This window comes from Taudactylus pleione, unplaced genomic scaffold (assembly GCF_031769625.1).
Source record: "Taudactylus pleione unplaced genomic scaffold, aTauple2 ptg000083l, whole genome shotgun sequence".
NCBI classification, from domain to species: domain Eukaryota; kingdom Metazoa; phylum Chordata; class Amphibia; order Anura; family Myobatrachidae; genus Taudactylus; species Taudactylus pleione.
This window is the reverse complement of record NW_028284485.1, coordinates 18,029,287-18,044,272: the sequence shown is the minus strand read 5'-3', so window position 1 is coordinate 18,044,272 and position 14,986 is coordinate 18,029,287. Positions and strand designations below refer to the sequence as shown.

At 39.8% G+C, this 14,986-nt stretch overlaps 1 protein-coding gene across 2 annotated transcripts in view; it reads right to left on the bottom strand.

The window, feature by feature from the left end:
- Positions 1–14,986, bottom strand: part of LOC148532156 (cadherin-6-like) — a 351,919-nt gene that overhangs the window by 99,792 nt on the left and 237,141 nt on the right. For both annotated transcript variants that reach the window (XM_088468252.1, XM_088468254.1), the window contains exons 5-6: positions 10,055–10,222; positions 5,515–5,702 (exon numbers count right to left, since the gene is read on the bottom strand). In XM_088468252.1, coding sequence (XP_088324378.1) covers positions 5,515–5,702; positions 10,055–10,222 — 356 coding nt within the window. The remainder of the gene's footprint in view (positions 1–5,514; positions 5,703–10,054; positions 10,223–14,986) is intronic.

Sequence of the window (14,986 nt, the reverse complement as noted above, 5' to 3'; positions counted from 1 at the left end):
ACTTCTATGCACCTTACCTTTTAGCTGGTCTCTCCACTGACCTGCAAGGTCGCAGCATACTACATCATGTCCGCACACTGCTGGGAACCGACTGCCGGCAGCATAGCACATATGGTCTTGTACACTGCCAGGGGCAAACGCAGGATTTTGAGTGTGACGTTTGAGAGAGAGAAGGAGGGAGGGGAAGGGGGGGAGAGAGAAAGAAAGAGAGAGAGAGAGAGAGAGAGACAAGGCGTGGGATGCATCAAAGGTAGACATACGGTCAAACACCCAAAATGCAGGTTTCAACGCATTTCTCAAATGCATCAAGCCCTGGAATGTGATGCGAAGAAAAAAAATAAAACCTATATAATCTCTCTAATTTTAATTGTTTATGATATAAAATGATAGAAGAAGCTTAACATTCACTTATAAATCAAAGGAGGAGAACAGCGTTGTAAGAGCAGGTGAGTAGGGAGAGCAGTGATTGTCTTTGAGTAAAATTAAATTGGTTTCTCTGAAGGGTTTCTGTGTGTTTGGAAGCCCCCCGTCCGAGTGCTCTACTGATATGTGTGTACTACCTTGACATAACATAATACAGAATTTAAGTTGAAAATAGTGAGATGGAGATATAGAGCCGTATTCAATATGGGAGCGAAAAAGTCCATGCTGGACTTTTCGCTCCACATCGGAGATTTTTCTCGGAAAAAGTATTGTGGGCGCGCCCGCTTTATCCCCGTATTCAATTTAAAATCAGCGTAAACGGGACCCGGCGAATTGGGAGCTATGAAGAAAAATGGGAATTTTCAGGAATTAATTGTAGGACCCCCATAAAGATGTCCAGACATGGGGGATAACTATGGGTACCCCTGTTTTTGCCTGCAAAAGAAAGTCAGGGTTTTAAATAGCCACGGCAGGTGTTTTTTCCCGACATTGAGGATGTGATACAGAAGAGCACTTAGGTTTTTTTTTTTTTTAAGTGGTCCCATCAAATTAGGGGTACATGAAAATGGGTACTAGCATATTTTTAAGTCCCTAAAGTAATTTTTTTTTTAAATTCTGCACAAATGCACCTGCCGCTAATAGCCTATTCTAGAAAACACCTGCCGCATCTCTGCAGAACACCCCTGAACCAATTTCCCTATTTTTTAACACTGTTTTCAGTTGTTTTTTTTTCACCCCAATTTTTTTATTTTTTGGGGGTGTCCCAATTTTTTTTAAAACTTTTTTTGACACAGTTTATTTTTAAATGACATTCCCAGGGGTGCAGGCTTTTTTTTTAAGCCTGCACCCCTAAACCCCAATTCTGCACTTGACTTTTCGCAGCCTAATTGAATCCCCCCCTTAGTTATAAATTCCTATGTACTGCACCATCAAAGTTAGGTCAGCATCCAAGCACTGAGCAGTATGCTATCTTTGTCTAAGACCACCTACTCTCACCAGCTGCATAGTTCTGGGGAATTGTTCCTAACAGTCCCATTCATCAGGACAGGTTTAAAATTATAATTTTTTTCTCCACCTGTGCTAATGATAGTTAGTGCTTTGCTAGTAGCTAGACCTGCATTCCTGTGTTATGTTATAATTTGCTGACTTGCTGTTTGTATTTTAGATTCTGCTGACTTCCCCTGACCTTGACCTGTTCCTGGCTTACAAGTTTGTCTGCCAATAGATGTTACTGAGAATTGTTTAAGGCTTACAGTCTGTCTGCCACAAGCACTGAAATAAGCATTGTCTAAATGTTACAGTCTATTTGTTGCCAGCCCTGACCCAGCATTGTCTAATCATTACAATTGTGTATGTCTGCCACCAGCTCTGACCCAGAAATGCCCCTTTATTGTCTGTCTGCTGTCAGCCATGACCAAAGATAGTATTATCTATAGAGTTGCTTGCTGACAGTTCTGTTCCTAACTTGCATCTGTTTTTTTTATCAACTGAGCCTTAGGGTTAAATTCATTGAAGGTCAATTTTGGATTTTTGTCATTTTGCCAATGGTTTCACAAACCAACCATTTACTAATATCAAAACCACTGGCAAAATAACCAAAAACCTGACTTTAAAATGCTTTAGAACATCAGACCAACTATCAATATTTTTACATAGACAAGTACAGGAGTAATAGGTTTAGTAATGGTCATATTGGAAGCCAACCAAAAACTAACTCTAGAATGATGGCAAACCTGTGGCAGGTGAGATGGGGGTAAAGCCCTCCACAGCTCACAATGATCTGTGTAGGCTTTCTTATTGTAAAATGTGAGTAAAAGGTTAAAATGTTAAAAAAATAAAATGCTTATAATTGTCTTGATTATTTGCTCCCCAAAAGGAACCTGACACCAGTCACCCACATATCCATTTTTAAACCTCTGCAATTTCTTTTGTTGATAAGCTTTTATTATATGGAATAGGAGACATGGGGAAATCCCAGTACAAGTAAGCATGTCTAGCTTTAAGGGAAAGGTGCTTGTTAAAGGTGAAGACTTCACAAAGTGGTAATAAGGGTTTCATCACCACTATACATGAATGAACCAATAAAACATTTCCAATATAGCTTGAAAGACTACTCTGCTTTCAATAAATTCTACCATATTAGCAGAGTCATGCCACAGATCATAACCATATTAAAAAATTGTAAACACGGTGCTGTAAAGTGCTGCTTGCTGAAAAGTCTATTCAAAGAAATGCTATAAAGTTGTTCTCCATACAGTAAGTTAAAAAAATTGGTACTAATAAAATTTTTCAATACTAGGCTATTAAATTGGCACCTCTCATTCTGTTATCTACCTCACAAAACAGTTGGAAGATAATGAGGGGGGAGATTCAAAGGTGGACACAGTTGCCCATTGAAATTGCATGGATCTCCATGCAATTTCGATCTGCGTCCCCCCGCGGGTACCATCGGATGCATGCACAGTGAGTCTAGGATGCATGCAAAAAGGGAAACCATTGGGCACTAGTGTCCGATGCGTTCCCTGCATCCGACTCAGAATCACCCCCTGGGTCCCTGCAGGAAGAAAACGAATGGCAAAACAAAGGACAGGTGGGAGGATGCTATATGGCTACAAAGCTCATCCTCCGTGTCAATTGCAGCATCCTTGAGGCCAAATTAGGGGCCCAAATAAATGACAAGTACCATGTTTACTACTGCAAGGTTTATTTGGTAAACTATATATACTACCAAAATATTAATCTATTTGGTCAAAATTAATAATTTTTTTATCACAAAATGTAGTAATTGCCTCCAGCCTCAATGTTTGCCACTATGGGGTAGGGGTTGGGTATGGGATCCCAGTGGTCGGGATGCCGCCGGTCAGAATACTGACAGTGGCATCCCTCCAGCCAGAATCTCTGATACCATTAGTTAAGTACCCTAATGCTAACCCTTACCCCTAACCCTCTCTTCCCGGTGCCTGAACCTAACCACCCCCCTAGTGCCTAAACCTAACCTCCACCACCATGCACCCTAAACTTAACCCTCCCCCGCCTAACCCTTCTACTAGTGCCCAAACCTAACTCTAGACCTAACCCTCCCCATAACCTCTGATTCTTACATTTGGGATGCCGGCGGCTGTGATTCTGGAGCCGGGATCCCAAAGCTGTAGGGATTCTGGAGTCGGTATTTTGTCCGTTGGCATCCTACACGCCGGGATGCTGACTACATCCCATGGGATAGATGTATTGAGCCTTGGATAGAGATAAGGTGGAGAGAGATACAGTAACAACCAATCAGCTTCTAACTGTCACTTTATAGGCTGTGTTTGAAAAATCACAGTGAGGAGTTGTTTGGGTGGTACTTTATCTCTCTCCACTTTATCTCTCTCCAAGGCTTAGTACATCTATCAAGCCCATATGACTTAAGATGAAAGGGGAATTGCTTGGTGTTAGATAGTACTCGAAGTTGAGACACAATAGGAATAGGCCTTTTCACTATTTTATAAAATAGTCAAAACTTTAGCTGCTTGACAAATATATGCTCCCTAAAGAAGAAGAATAGGATCATTTCAGTAATTCTGAAGTAAAGTAATCCTAAAACTCATTACTTCCCATGAGCTTGCCTGAATTTGCCAGTGCCTTCGCTAGCCTTAGGTCAATTTATGTTACAACCGAGTTGCACATTGTTAAATGACGGGAAAACACCAACCTATCTTGGTTCTGCTTTTATACATGCAGTAACAACATTTGCCAAATGAAACACCTTATGTTATGGGACCTAACAGACAAACACATCTAGATCTGGAGTCCCAGGTTTGAATGTTGTGGAAAATCTCAAGAATATCACTAAATTCAGAGCCTTAGCCACACTTCTAATGATACAAGATCTAGTTTCCTAGTCTGTATAGTGATTAATGTTCCCAAAATATTTGAAAATATCATAAATACAGCACACCGGGCCCGGGCTTCCTGAGGGGCCCGTCGCTGCTTCCCCCCTCCCTCACAGCAGCCCAGCACACCGGGCCTGGGCTTCCTGAGGGGCCCGTCGCTGCTTCCCCCCTCCCTCACAGCAGCCCAGCACACCGGGCCTGGGCTTCCTGAGGGGCCCGTCGCTGCTTCCCCCCTCCCTCACAGCAGCCCAGCACACCGGGCCCGGGCTTCCTGAGGGGCCCGTCGCTGCTTCCCCCGTCCCTCACAGCAGCCCAGCACACCGGGCCTGGGCTTCCTGAGGGGCCCGTCGCTGCTTCTCCCCTCCCTCACAGCAGCCCAGCACACCGGGCCCGGGCTTCCTGAGGGGCCCGTCGCTGCTTCCCCCCTCCCTCACAGCAGCCCAGCACACCGGGCCTGGGCTTCCTGAGGGGCCCGTCGCTGCTTCCCCCCTCCCTCAAAGCAGCCCAGCACACCGGGCCTGGGCTTCCTGAGGGGCCCGTCGCTGCTTCCCCCCTCCCTCACAGCAGCCCAGCACACCGGGCCCGGGCTTCCTGAGGGGCCAGTCGCTGCTTCCCCCCTCCCTCACAGCAGCCCAGCACACCGGGCCTGGGCTTCCTGAGGGGCCCGTCGCTGCTTCCCCCCTCCCTCAAAGCAGCCCAGCACACAGCGTGTGCTGAGCTGCAGTGGGAACTGCTCATGGCTGCTGAGCAGCAGTCACAGCAGTCTCCTATGCCTGTGGGGAGGAGCAATCACACTGATCGTGCCCCCCCTGGCTTTGAGCAGGGCTGAGGGGGCTCAGAGCGCCCCCCTCCCTAGCGCGCAGTGCAGTTAATTTTTTTAGGGAAGGGGGCGTGGCCACGCCTCCCGCAATTAGGCCACATCCCGTTACCCGGGCCAGCCGCGGCTCTTGGCGGGTGTGAGTGTAGATAGAACTTACATAGTAAATAATTTTGTATTTGTATTAAAGGTAGATAAGGATATCGTATTAAATTCTAAAATTCACTTTCACATGTTGTCTGATTCGTTCTAATGCTAGCAATCCATTTTAAATAAAAGCTAATCATCAAAAAACATAAAATAGGTTACATTGTAATATATAAAATTCATAAATTTGGTGATTTTTTTTATTTTTAAGCGAAAATATTTCTTCGCTACTCTTGTTTTTCCTCTGTGAGTTACCTTTCTGACAATTACAGATCCTTCCTGCGTTTCCTTGTCTGTGACGATTTCAAACATGTGGTATTCATCTCCATCAATGATTCTGTATTCTGTCTCCGCATTCACACCTTCATCTGCATCATTAGCTTTGATTCTACCAATTGCAGAACCCACAGGGGAAGACTCAGGGGCCCTGAATTGATAAGTACCTAGAAAATGAAAGTAGATGCTTTCAAAAATATTTTTAATGGTTCCTTCACAGATCTTCAAAAAATATTATCTGAACAGACTTGTAACAAAAATATCGGGAACAGAATAAAGATACTGAAGTCGTTTAGCAGTGAGTGCACCACTTGAAACAGACAAGGGAATTAGGTTGCAATCTGAAATCATTTTTAAATTTTTTTGTTATACCGGTAATATTCCCCATGTTACGCATACTTTTAGCAAAAAAGATGGGCTAGCTAGGGATTTCAACAGTGGGGATTTCAACTTTGCCTTTCATCAAAATATTATTATTCTATGTCTATACATTCTTTTCAAATACAACATACAATAGATACTGTCACGCAGGAGGGATTAAACTATGAAGACACAGCATGCAATGTTTTCTGAGTGTAATTACTCCTGTGTGAAGGGGATGAGCGTTCCCTATTCATTTCAATGTATCAGAATGGAAAGATTTAATTGCAATGAACTCTAGTTCTTTTCCAGCTGCATAAGTCCTAGTGCTCAAGGCAGCAGTGTGACACCACCCTGAGTGACACAGGAGAATGGCTGAAACTGAGAGGTACACAGGGTAATGACGCATACACACACCGATCAGCCATAACATTAAAACCACCTACCAAATATTGTATAAATTCCCCCAAAGCAACTCTGACCCATTAAAGCATGGACTCCACAAGGCCTCTGAAGGTTATACTGCTGAAATAGGCCCCTGTCATTAGAGAATAATTTTGCCATGAAGGGGTGTACTTGGTCTGCAACAATATTTAGGTACTGTAGATGGTATGTAATAAAGTAACATCCACATGAATGCCAGGACCAGAGGTTACCCAGCAGAACATTGCCCAAAGCATCACACTGCCTCCACCGGATTGCCTTCTTCCCATAGTGTATCCTGGTGCTATCTCTTCTTCCCCAGATATTAAATGAACATGCACCCAGCCTTCCACATGATGTAAAAGAAAATGTGATTAATCAGACCAGGCCACCATCTTCCATTGCTCCATGGTCCAGTTCTGACGCTCACGTGCCCATTGTAAGTGTTTTTGGCAGTGGACAAGGGTCTACATAGGTACTCTGACCATTCTCCCCCATACACAGAAAGCTGAGATGCACTGTGTGTTCTGAAACCTTTCTATAATAGCCAACATTAACTTTTTCAGCAAGTTGTGCTACAGTAGCTCTTCTGTGAGATAGGACCAGACAGGCTAGCCTTCACTCCCTATATGCATCAATGAGCCTTGAGCACCCATGGTCCTGGTACCGGTTCACCGGTTGTCCTTCCTTGGACCACATTTGGTAGGTACTAACCACTGCATACAAGGTACACCCCATAAGACTTGCCATTTTGGAGCTGCTTTGAACCAGTTATCTAGCTATCACAATTTGGTCCTTGTCAAAGTCGCTCAGATCCATATGCTTGTCCACTTTTCCTGCTTAGATCACCAACTTCAGGAACTGAGTATTCATTTGCTGCATAATATATACCAACCCCTAACAATTGTCTTTGTAATGAGATAATCAATATTATTCACATCACCTGTCAGTAGTATTAATGTTATAGTTGACTGGCATGTGTGCGTTTGTATTTTTATATATATATATATATATATATATATATATATACACACATATATATATATATATATATATATATATATATATACATAAAGATATGTCCTTTATATACTGTAGCTGCAGTCACACCAAACAGCCCCTCTCAGCACTCCAGGTCCATTACAACTGTGCTTGTGCCAAACATGTGTTTTGGGTCTTTTCATCCAAAAATGCTTCTTGGTCGCAATGCGATGTGACTAAGATGCACCAGGCCACCGCACTGATTAATTTGAGTTGTGATACTTGTATATATGTGTGCGACTGAGTCTCAAACTGTATACAAAGCAGCGACTGCAGCTTTTTTTCTGCTCCAAATTCCATTGTGCTTCATTTACAGACATAGTGCCGTATTCAATTAGCGATGACAATATCACTTGAAAAACAGCTGCTGCATCCACATGCGATGTTTAATCAACTTGTCGCATCCATACAGCCCCTCCGAAAAACCAGAACCAATACTTTAAATCCATTTTCAATGTGTTTTTTTGCCAAAATATTCGAGGTCGTTTTTCGCCAAAGTACGCAACTTTCGATTTTTTTGTGTGCTAATTTATTATTAAAGGGGGGGGCGGGGTGTCCAAAGGGTTCTGAGAGAAATCCCCACATTTTTAGGCAAAAATAGGGATTTTGCTTTTTTTTTCTCCAGGTCTAAGATGGAGAAAACTTTTCTCCTGCTTCTCACTATAAAAGAGCAATAAAATATTGCGGGTGCGATAAAATCGGTTGATAATCGACAGATAATCACCCGATCTTTCCGCACACGGATATATAAGTGTCATATACCAAATTAATCAGTCATTCTCCTAGAGCGTCTTAGTTGCATTGCACTGTGACTAAGCTGCATTTTCGGGCACGGCTCACTCACACCAGGCCTCACGCGCCGCATGACATATTGAGGCTATAGGAATGAGGACACATAACTGTATATATATATATATATATATATATCATGCAAAGATGAAAAGGTACCAATAAATGGATAGCTAAGTGAGACCTAATTTAAAATTTGTATCTTTTCTCTGTAACAACTGGAGAAGAATCTGAAGTGACTTGCCAAATTCTTTAAATACAACACACCCATATGGTGGCACTCAGACTCTATAGACCAAGTTGATTTTCTGATGTTTCAGTTTAATCTAGTAAACCAGCACTACTATACAGTGTACATACAGAGTGTAATTGATTTACCTAGAATGTAATATATGGCAAATACAATTCAATAAGTCAAGGTACTTAGAAGTCACAATTCAGTTACATACTACAGAAATTCACATGGCTACACTGATTGAAAAAATATATCAAAAAGTCTCAAAACCCATAAATGCAATACAAAATAACATTGGCACATCAAGGACACAACTCTGTCCATAAGTCACTATGTCCTTACGTCAAACAAATTAGTTTATAGTATATCACTGAATAATATATTATCAAATTGATACCTACATCTTAACCAAGATAACATGATGGAGTTCCAAAGAGAGGCCTACCTGTATAGTGTATAGTATACATACTGATAATCCAAAAAACGCTTATGTAAAAGATTAAACAACTGAAAGAGAATAAACAAGACTATCTTATATTATTAATGATTGTATATAAAGTAAAATTCTGTGTGTTTGCATCATCCCTGATTAAAGTTTAATGGATTAAACTAAAATATTGGAAGAACCAGTCAGGTTACTTATTTATACATTTAAGGGAGTCCTCCACTGCCGCCATTAAGATATATACTTATTTATCTAAATGTTATCTATATTTTCTTACATACATACAATGGGAAAATGAATGAAATGCTTAGAAACTACATTCTCCTGTTTTAGTGAGAGATACAGCATGTTAAACACATGTGGAGTGAGGCATAGGTTCATACAATACAAAGTGATTTTTAATAAATTATTCATTCCTATTTCAGTAGCTCAGTTCTGTAAGACATCCTACAACAGTTCACACAGTACAAACAAATGACAATATACAATGAATGCAACAGGATGCCCTATTTCTGGATAGCAAATATTTCCTAGCCAATCATCCCAAATGTCTTATAGGCTTATATTGAAAAATGTTCTTTGTGTGTTTTAGAAAACACTACTGCTGTAATGGACAGCCTAGGGCTACACGAAGGACATCTGAAATATTGACTCCATTTTTATTCCATAATGCAATTACACCAGTTTGTCCTGCTTTTTCTTCATGAGTTTTGTTTTATGATCCTGCTGTCTGACAACAACAGTGGGACTTGAAGACAGATGTTACACTGTGATGATCTCAAAGTATAAAATAAGTTTAAGCTTTGGAGATTTGAAATGCATGGTGAAGAAATTCTGGAAGGTTAGATTCATTTGAAATGATTACATTTCGTGGTTAACGGAATCAAAAATACTTTCATAGAACTCAAAAAAAAACAAGTGTTTTTTTTGTTCAATGCAAGTACAGATTCTGTGCAATAGCAAAGACATTGCCTTCATATTGATATATAGGATATAGAGGGTTGCCACCTGGCTAGAAACCATAAGCACATATGAAATTCAGAATATCCCAGTAAAGCTAGAAGGCTAAAAGTCTGCCAGCAAAATAAATCAAAATGCTCTACAGAGCAACATTTAATGCTATTTTCATCCCTGAGAGTTTTATAAATGGAAGGAAACAGTTTCTTTTCTTTCTTTTCTATAATCTGAAACAATTCACAGAAAAATAAACAGTAAATAGATCTTACTCTGGGGGAAACGTGGAGGGTTGTCATTGACATCTGACAAGGTGATATTTACAACTGTAGTGCCGGACAATCCTCCCATTTGTCCCCCCATGTCCTTGCCCTGTATGACCACTTGGTACTGCTTCCTGTTCTCTCTGTCCATTTTTGGCAATGCTGTTTTGATGACACCTACAAAGAAAAATAATAATTTCTAATATACAAGGAGCATCCTTGAAGCAGTATGTGACCATGTCAGCGACTTAAACATTAGAGTCAGGGGATCCACAAACATTTACTGAAGCCAAAGGCAGTTGCTACAAGATATGTACTTACAGCTTATTTGGAAATGTCGATGTGATAATAAAACTACAGGAAAGATGTTATGTGAAGAACTTGTTACTTTTATCTGCACTTTTTATGTGAACAAGGCTAAATATGTCTTTTCTGGTCATTTGGTTATAGCAGCCATTTCATTCAGATATACTGTACTACGTAATTTAAATATATAGTTTGTAGACATAAATGCATTTTTCACATCATATTCTAATGTGGTGTCAGGATAAACTGATATAACCTATTAATAATTAAACAGACTTGCTGGGGACTAAGATTAGAGAATTGAATATGCCAGAAACAAGACTTTTATGGAGTTATTGCCTGTAATGTTACTACTCTACTGAGGGTCAGCATCAGTAAATGACGTAGACGTTCATGGGTATGCCATATTTCTATACTATAGGGCAATGAATAACTGAATAAATACCTATTTTTGGTCAACTTTGGGTAACACTAATTATCCTAATAATCTTAATGTTTTAGTTTATTTGTCATAACTACTATTCATGCATTATAAGGAATAATACACCTATTTTGTGAAATATGGTATAAGGATAACAGGAATCACATCAAATAACTTTAAATATAGTCATATAATGTAACTGCTTATATCATTATTGTTTTCACAGTAGATAGTGCATTATCTTATATATGATTTATTTTAGAGATATGTTTCACTAAATCATATATTGATGTACGAGTATATGGAACAAATAGGGGGTAGTAATCACATTTGTATCTATATAATGCACTCTACTTTTCTTTAATGAAGGTGCAGCGTTATTATTGTAGAAAAACAGCTCACGTATCTATTTTGTACACCACTATAGATAACATATTCCAAGGTGTACTGTATATGAATGTGTGTAAAGTTTCATTTGACTAAATCTGATTGACTTTATCTTCTTAAATCAACATTTAGCTGGATTTAGCTATGTGTACAATGATTACCTCTTCTTCCATCTTACTGCATGTAATATTTAATGCTCTACTTAATTATGCAAAGTTTAAACACCCCTATTTATTCAATATGTAGCGTTAGTTAGTTAATAATTTAAATGTGGAAAATTCTCAACTACTTAGACATTTTAAAGTACTTTCACATTTATTTAAATTATGCTACTAGTTATCAAGTGTTGTGCAAACTAACTAGACAAGTAGCAAAAAAAATGTTGGCAAATTATGCATGTTAGAAAGCACTTTATGGTATCTATTCCTTTTATTTTCTTAGCACTCTGTGATTATAAGGGGACCTCACACAATCATCTCCTTCAAGTAATTGAAGTACTGTGGTTATAGGACACCACTCTCAAATCATTTTCTATAAAATTAATGCTGCACCAGATTAATGATGTTCTGTGGAGTTTTGAATGTTTGATAAATAGCGTGTTTCCTTCATTTTATTTTATTTTTCAATGTTCCTGCTATAGATGTACTTATAATGGGTGCAGGGGGACCCGACACACCATCAATCCTACCACTCAAAGTATACTTACCATGCTCCGGCAAGTGGGTCCCTTCTCCGCAGTCCCATCTTCCCATGACATCTTAAGCTGGGTACACACTGGCCGATATATCTGGTGCTCGTCGACCATTGTGTACCAGTGATAAGTCTGTGAATGACGTCGTTCACAGACACATGGCATTGGCTTTTCTGTACAGCCGGTGGACAGATATATCTACAGACATATCTGTCCATCGGCAAATGTATACGTGTGGTCTACTCATGCAGCAGCAGACGTGGGGAGGCTCCCCCAACCCCTCCACCCAGCGAGTGGTAGCTACGGCTGACTGGAAGATGATGGCCGCTCAGTGTGTATGAATGACCATCATCTGTTCAGTGTGTACCCAGCATAAGTGAAGATGGCACTGCTCAGTGAAAGCAAAGAACCTTTGCTCTATTGTGTGCATGCACCATTTTGCCTGAGCAAGGTAGAATGTGGGGATGGGGGTCTCGCTGCTGAGAGGAGAGGGGTCTGCTGCACATAGGCCCCCTTACTTTTGTAGCTCTTTTTTTCTAATACTACATTGTATCACACTCTACATCCACACATACAATGGACCAACAGTATCCTCAACTACATAACAAGGCAAAAAAAGATCAATGCAATGTAGAAATAAATTGGTCTTAGCAGATTTAATAGATGTCTATTTAGAGCAAATGGTAATAAATCATATCATATGATTTACATTTTTTTGTACATGCTCCCTTAAAACTTTGCTAAATGAATTGTTACAGTATTTTTTTACTGTCATTTCCCTAGCCATGTCTTAATATTATCGAAAAGTGTTTTATATTTTCATTTATTTTCCCTGGTTACAGTTGAACCATTAACACGAATATATAAATATGCCTTTTGTATATACAGAAAATATATGATAACGGTATAAGAAAGCCACAGTAAAAAGAAAAAAACAACTAATTTAATAAAAGTTAGAGGGAGACATATAACAAATCACAGTAAAGGTTCCCTAAGGTGGAATCCCCTTTATTGCAGCGTATTGTTAAGAAGAAAATAACTATAAATAATAACACAGTTGAAGTGAAGCATTTGATAGCAACTATGCCTAATTATAATATCAAAAGGACTATTGGGGGGGAAAGAAGGCAAACACGGGCATAATAGGGACATGTTGGCTGCTATGTCTATTTGTCTGATTGCAACTACCACACCAATGGCTAACAAAACAATGCTGTGATGAAAATATTATCCTATATGTTAAGAAATTATCGTTATCGTGCAATCGCCTGTCAAAATCGCCTAGTGGATGGGCAGCATTACTCCTGACCCTTAAATTACCACCATACAAATGAAAAAGATGTGTAATGTATACTTGCTGCACAAGCTGAGGATATTATTGTCCTTCCATAACTATACTTTTCATCATAATTTCCATCCATTTCTACTTTGCATCTGTTTCTCTGATATTATTTACACTTATTGTTTAAGCGAAAATTGCAACTAATGCAACGTGACCCCTTCAGCTGATGACTATAAAGTAATTTAATAGGGTTATAGACAAGAAGTACAGGGTGTATAGGAAGTGTATATTGCCCACTTTAATGGTTTTCTCTGATATGTATGAGGTGTGGCTAATAAATAATAAAACTGATGCTATAATTTATGTTTATATTAAGTAAATTTTAACTCCGTTCCCCTTCTATGTGCTCCCCCTTCTGCATCCACACACTGCTGTGTTCTTATTTTCCATTGGTCAAAGCCGTACTGTAGCTCATTATCTGTCAGCTGTGTCAACAGCTCCGTTATTTTCTTCTTTACTGCAGTAACTGAGGCAACATGGGTTCCCTTGAGTACAGATTTGACTTTAGGGAAAAGAAATAAGTCACACGGTGCAAGGTCTGGCAAGTATGGAGGGTGTTCTAGGACTGCAATCTGCCAAAAACTGCTTCACAGAGAGAGCTGTGTGGGCTGGAGCGTTGTCCTGATGGTGGATGAAACTAGTTTTCCACAACTCTGGCCTCTTTCTTTTCTTTCATGCAAAGCTGCTAGAACATTTTTGTAGTAATGTTGATTCACTGTTGCACCTTATGGCACCCAGTCTTCCAATATAACACACTTGATAGCAAAGAAAACAATTAATGGCTTTGAATTTGGATTTGCTTTCACGTGCTTTTTTCATTCTTGGTGATAATGGTGTTTAACAGTGATGGACTGGAATGTTTTTCTTAGGATCGTACTGGAAGATCCATGTTTCATCACATGTCATACCTTAATCTAAAAAATGCAAATCCACAAATTTGTTCCAAAATGTCTATACAAATTCGCTTTCGATTTTCTTTCTGCTCGGCATTGAGAAGCCTTGGAACCATCTTAGCACAAACTTTTGTCATGTCAAGATCTTAATGCAAAACTTGCCTAACAGTTTCTTTGTCAATGTTTACCACTTCTGATATCATTGGGATCCTGAGTAGATGGTCAATTCCAACATTTTTTTTTTCGTTTTTTTCCACATTTTCATTTATTTTGGATGTGCAAGGCCTTCCGGGACGTTGATCATCTTTGACATTCCCACCACTGTCACTAAATCTTTTGTGCAGCTCAATCACATGTGCATGTGACATACAATCTACCCCATAAGCCTCGGTTAGCATATGGAAAGATTTGGTGGGCGTTTTGTCTAATTTAACAAAAGAATTTAAGCTAACACATTGCTTTGTTTTGGAACTAAGCATTTTTACTAATCACAGGAAAAACACAACATCTTTGAATGCTGTATGACAGCAAACTTTCTGTGCGAGAGGGATGAAAATTGCAAAACCGTTGTGGGATAGTCAGGGCCGAAACTAGGATATCCGTCACCCAGTGCAAGGCAGCAATTTTGCGCCCCCTCCCTTCCTGTACCTGGAGTTTGTCCTTGCTCCTCCATAAGGCAGTGCACTACTCAGACGTCCCTGGTATAGTGACTTACATTATTCCACACCTTAATGCCCATTACACATTATGCCACACACTGTAATGCCTATTACCAAAGTGCCACCTACATATTTGCCTGACACCATTTTATATCCCACAGTAAGGCTTCTAATTACTATAAAATTACCTGCTCATTGCCAGGGGGTTTCTGTTCGTTGCTAGAGGTTACATGCTCGTTGCC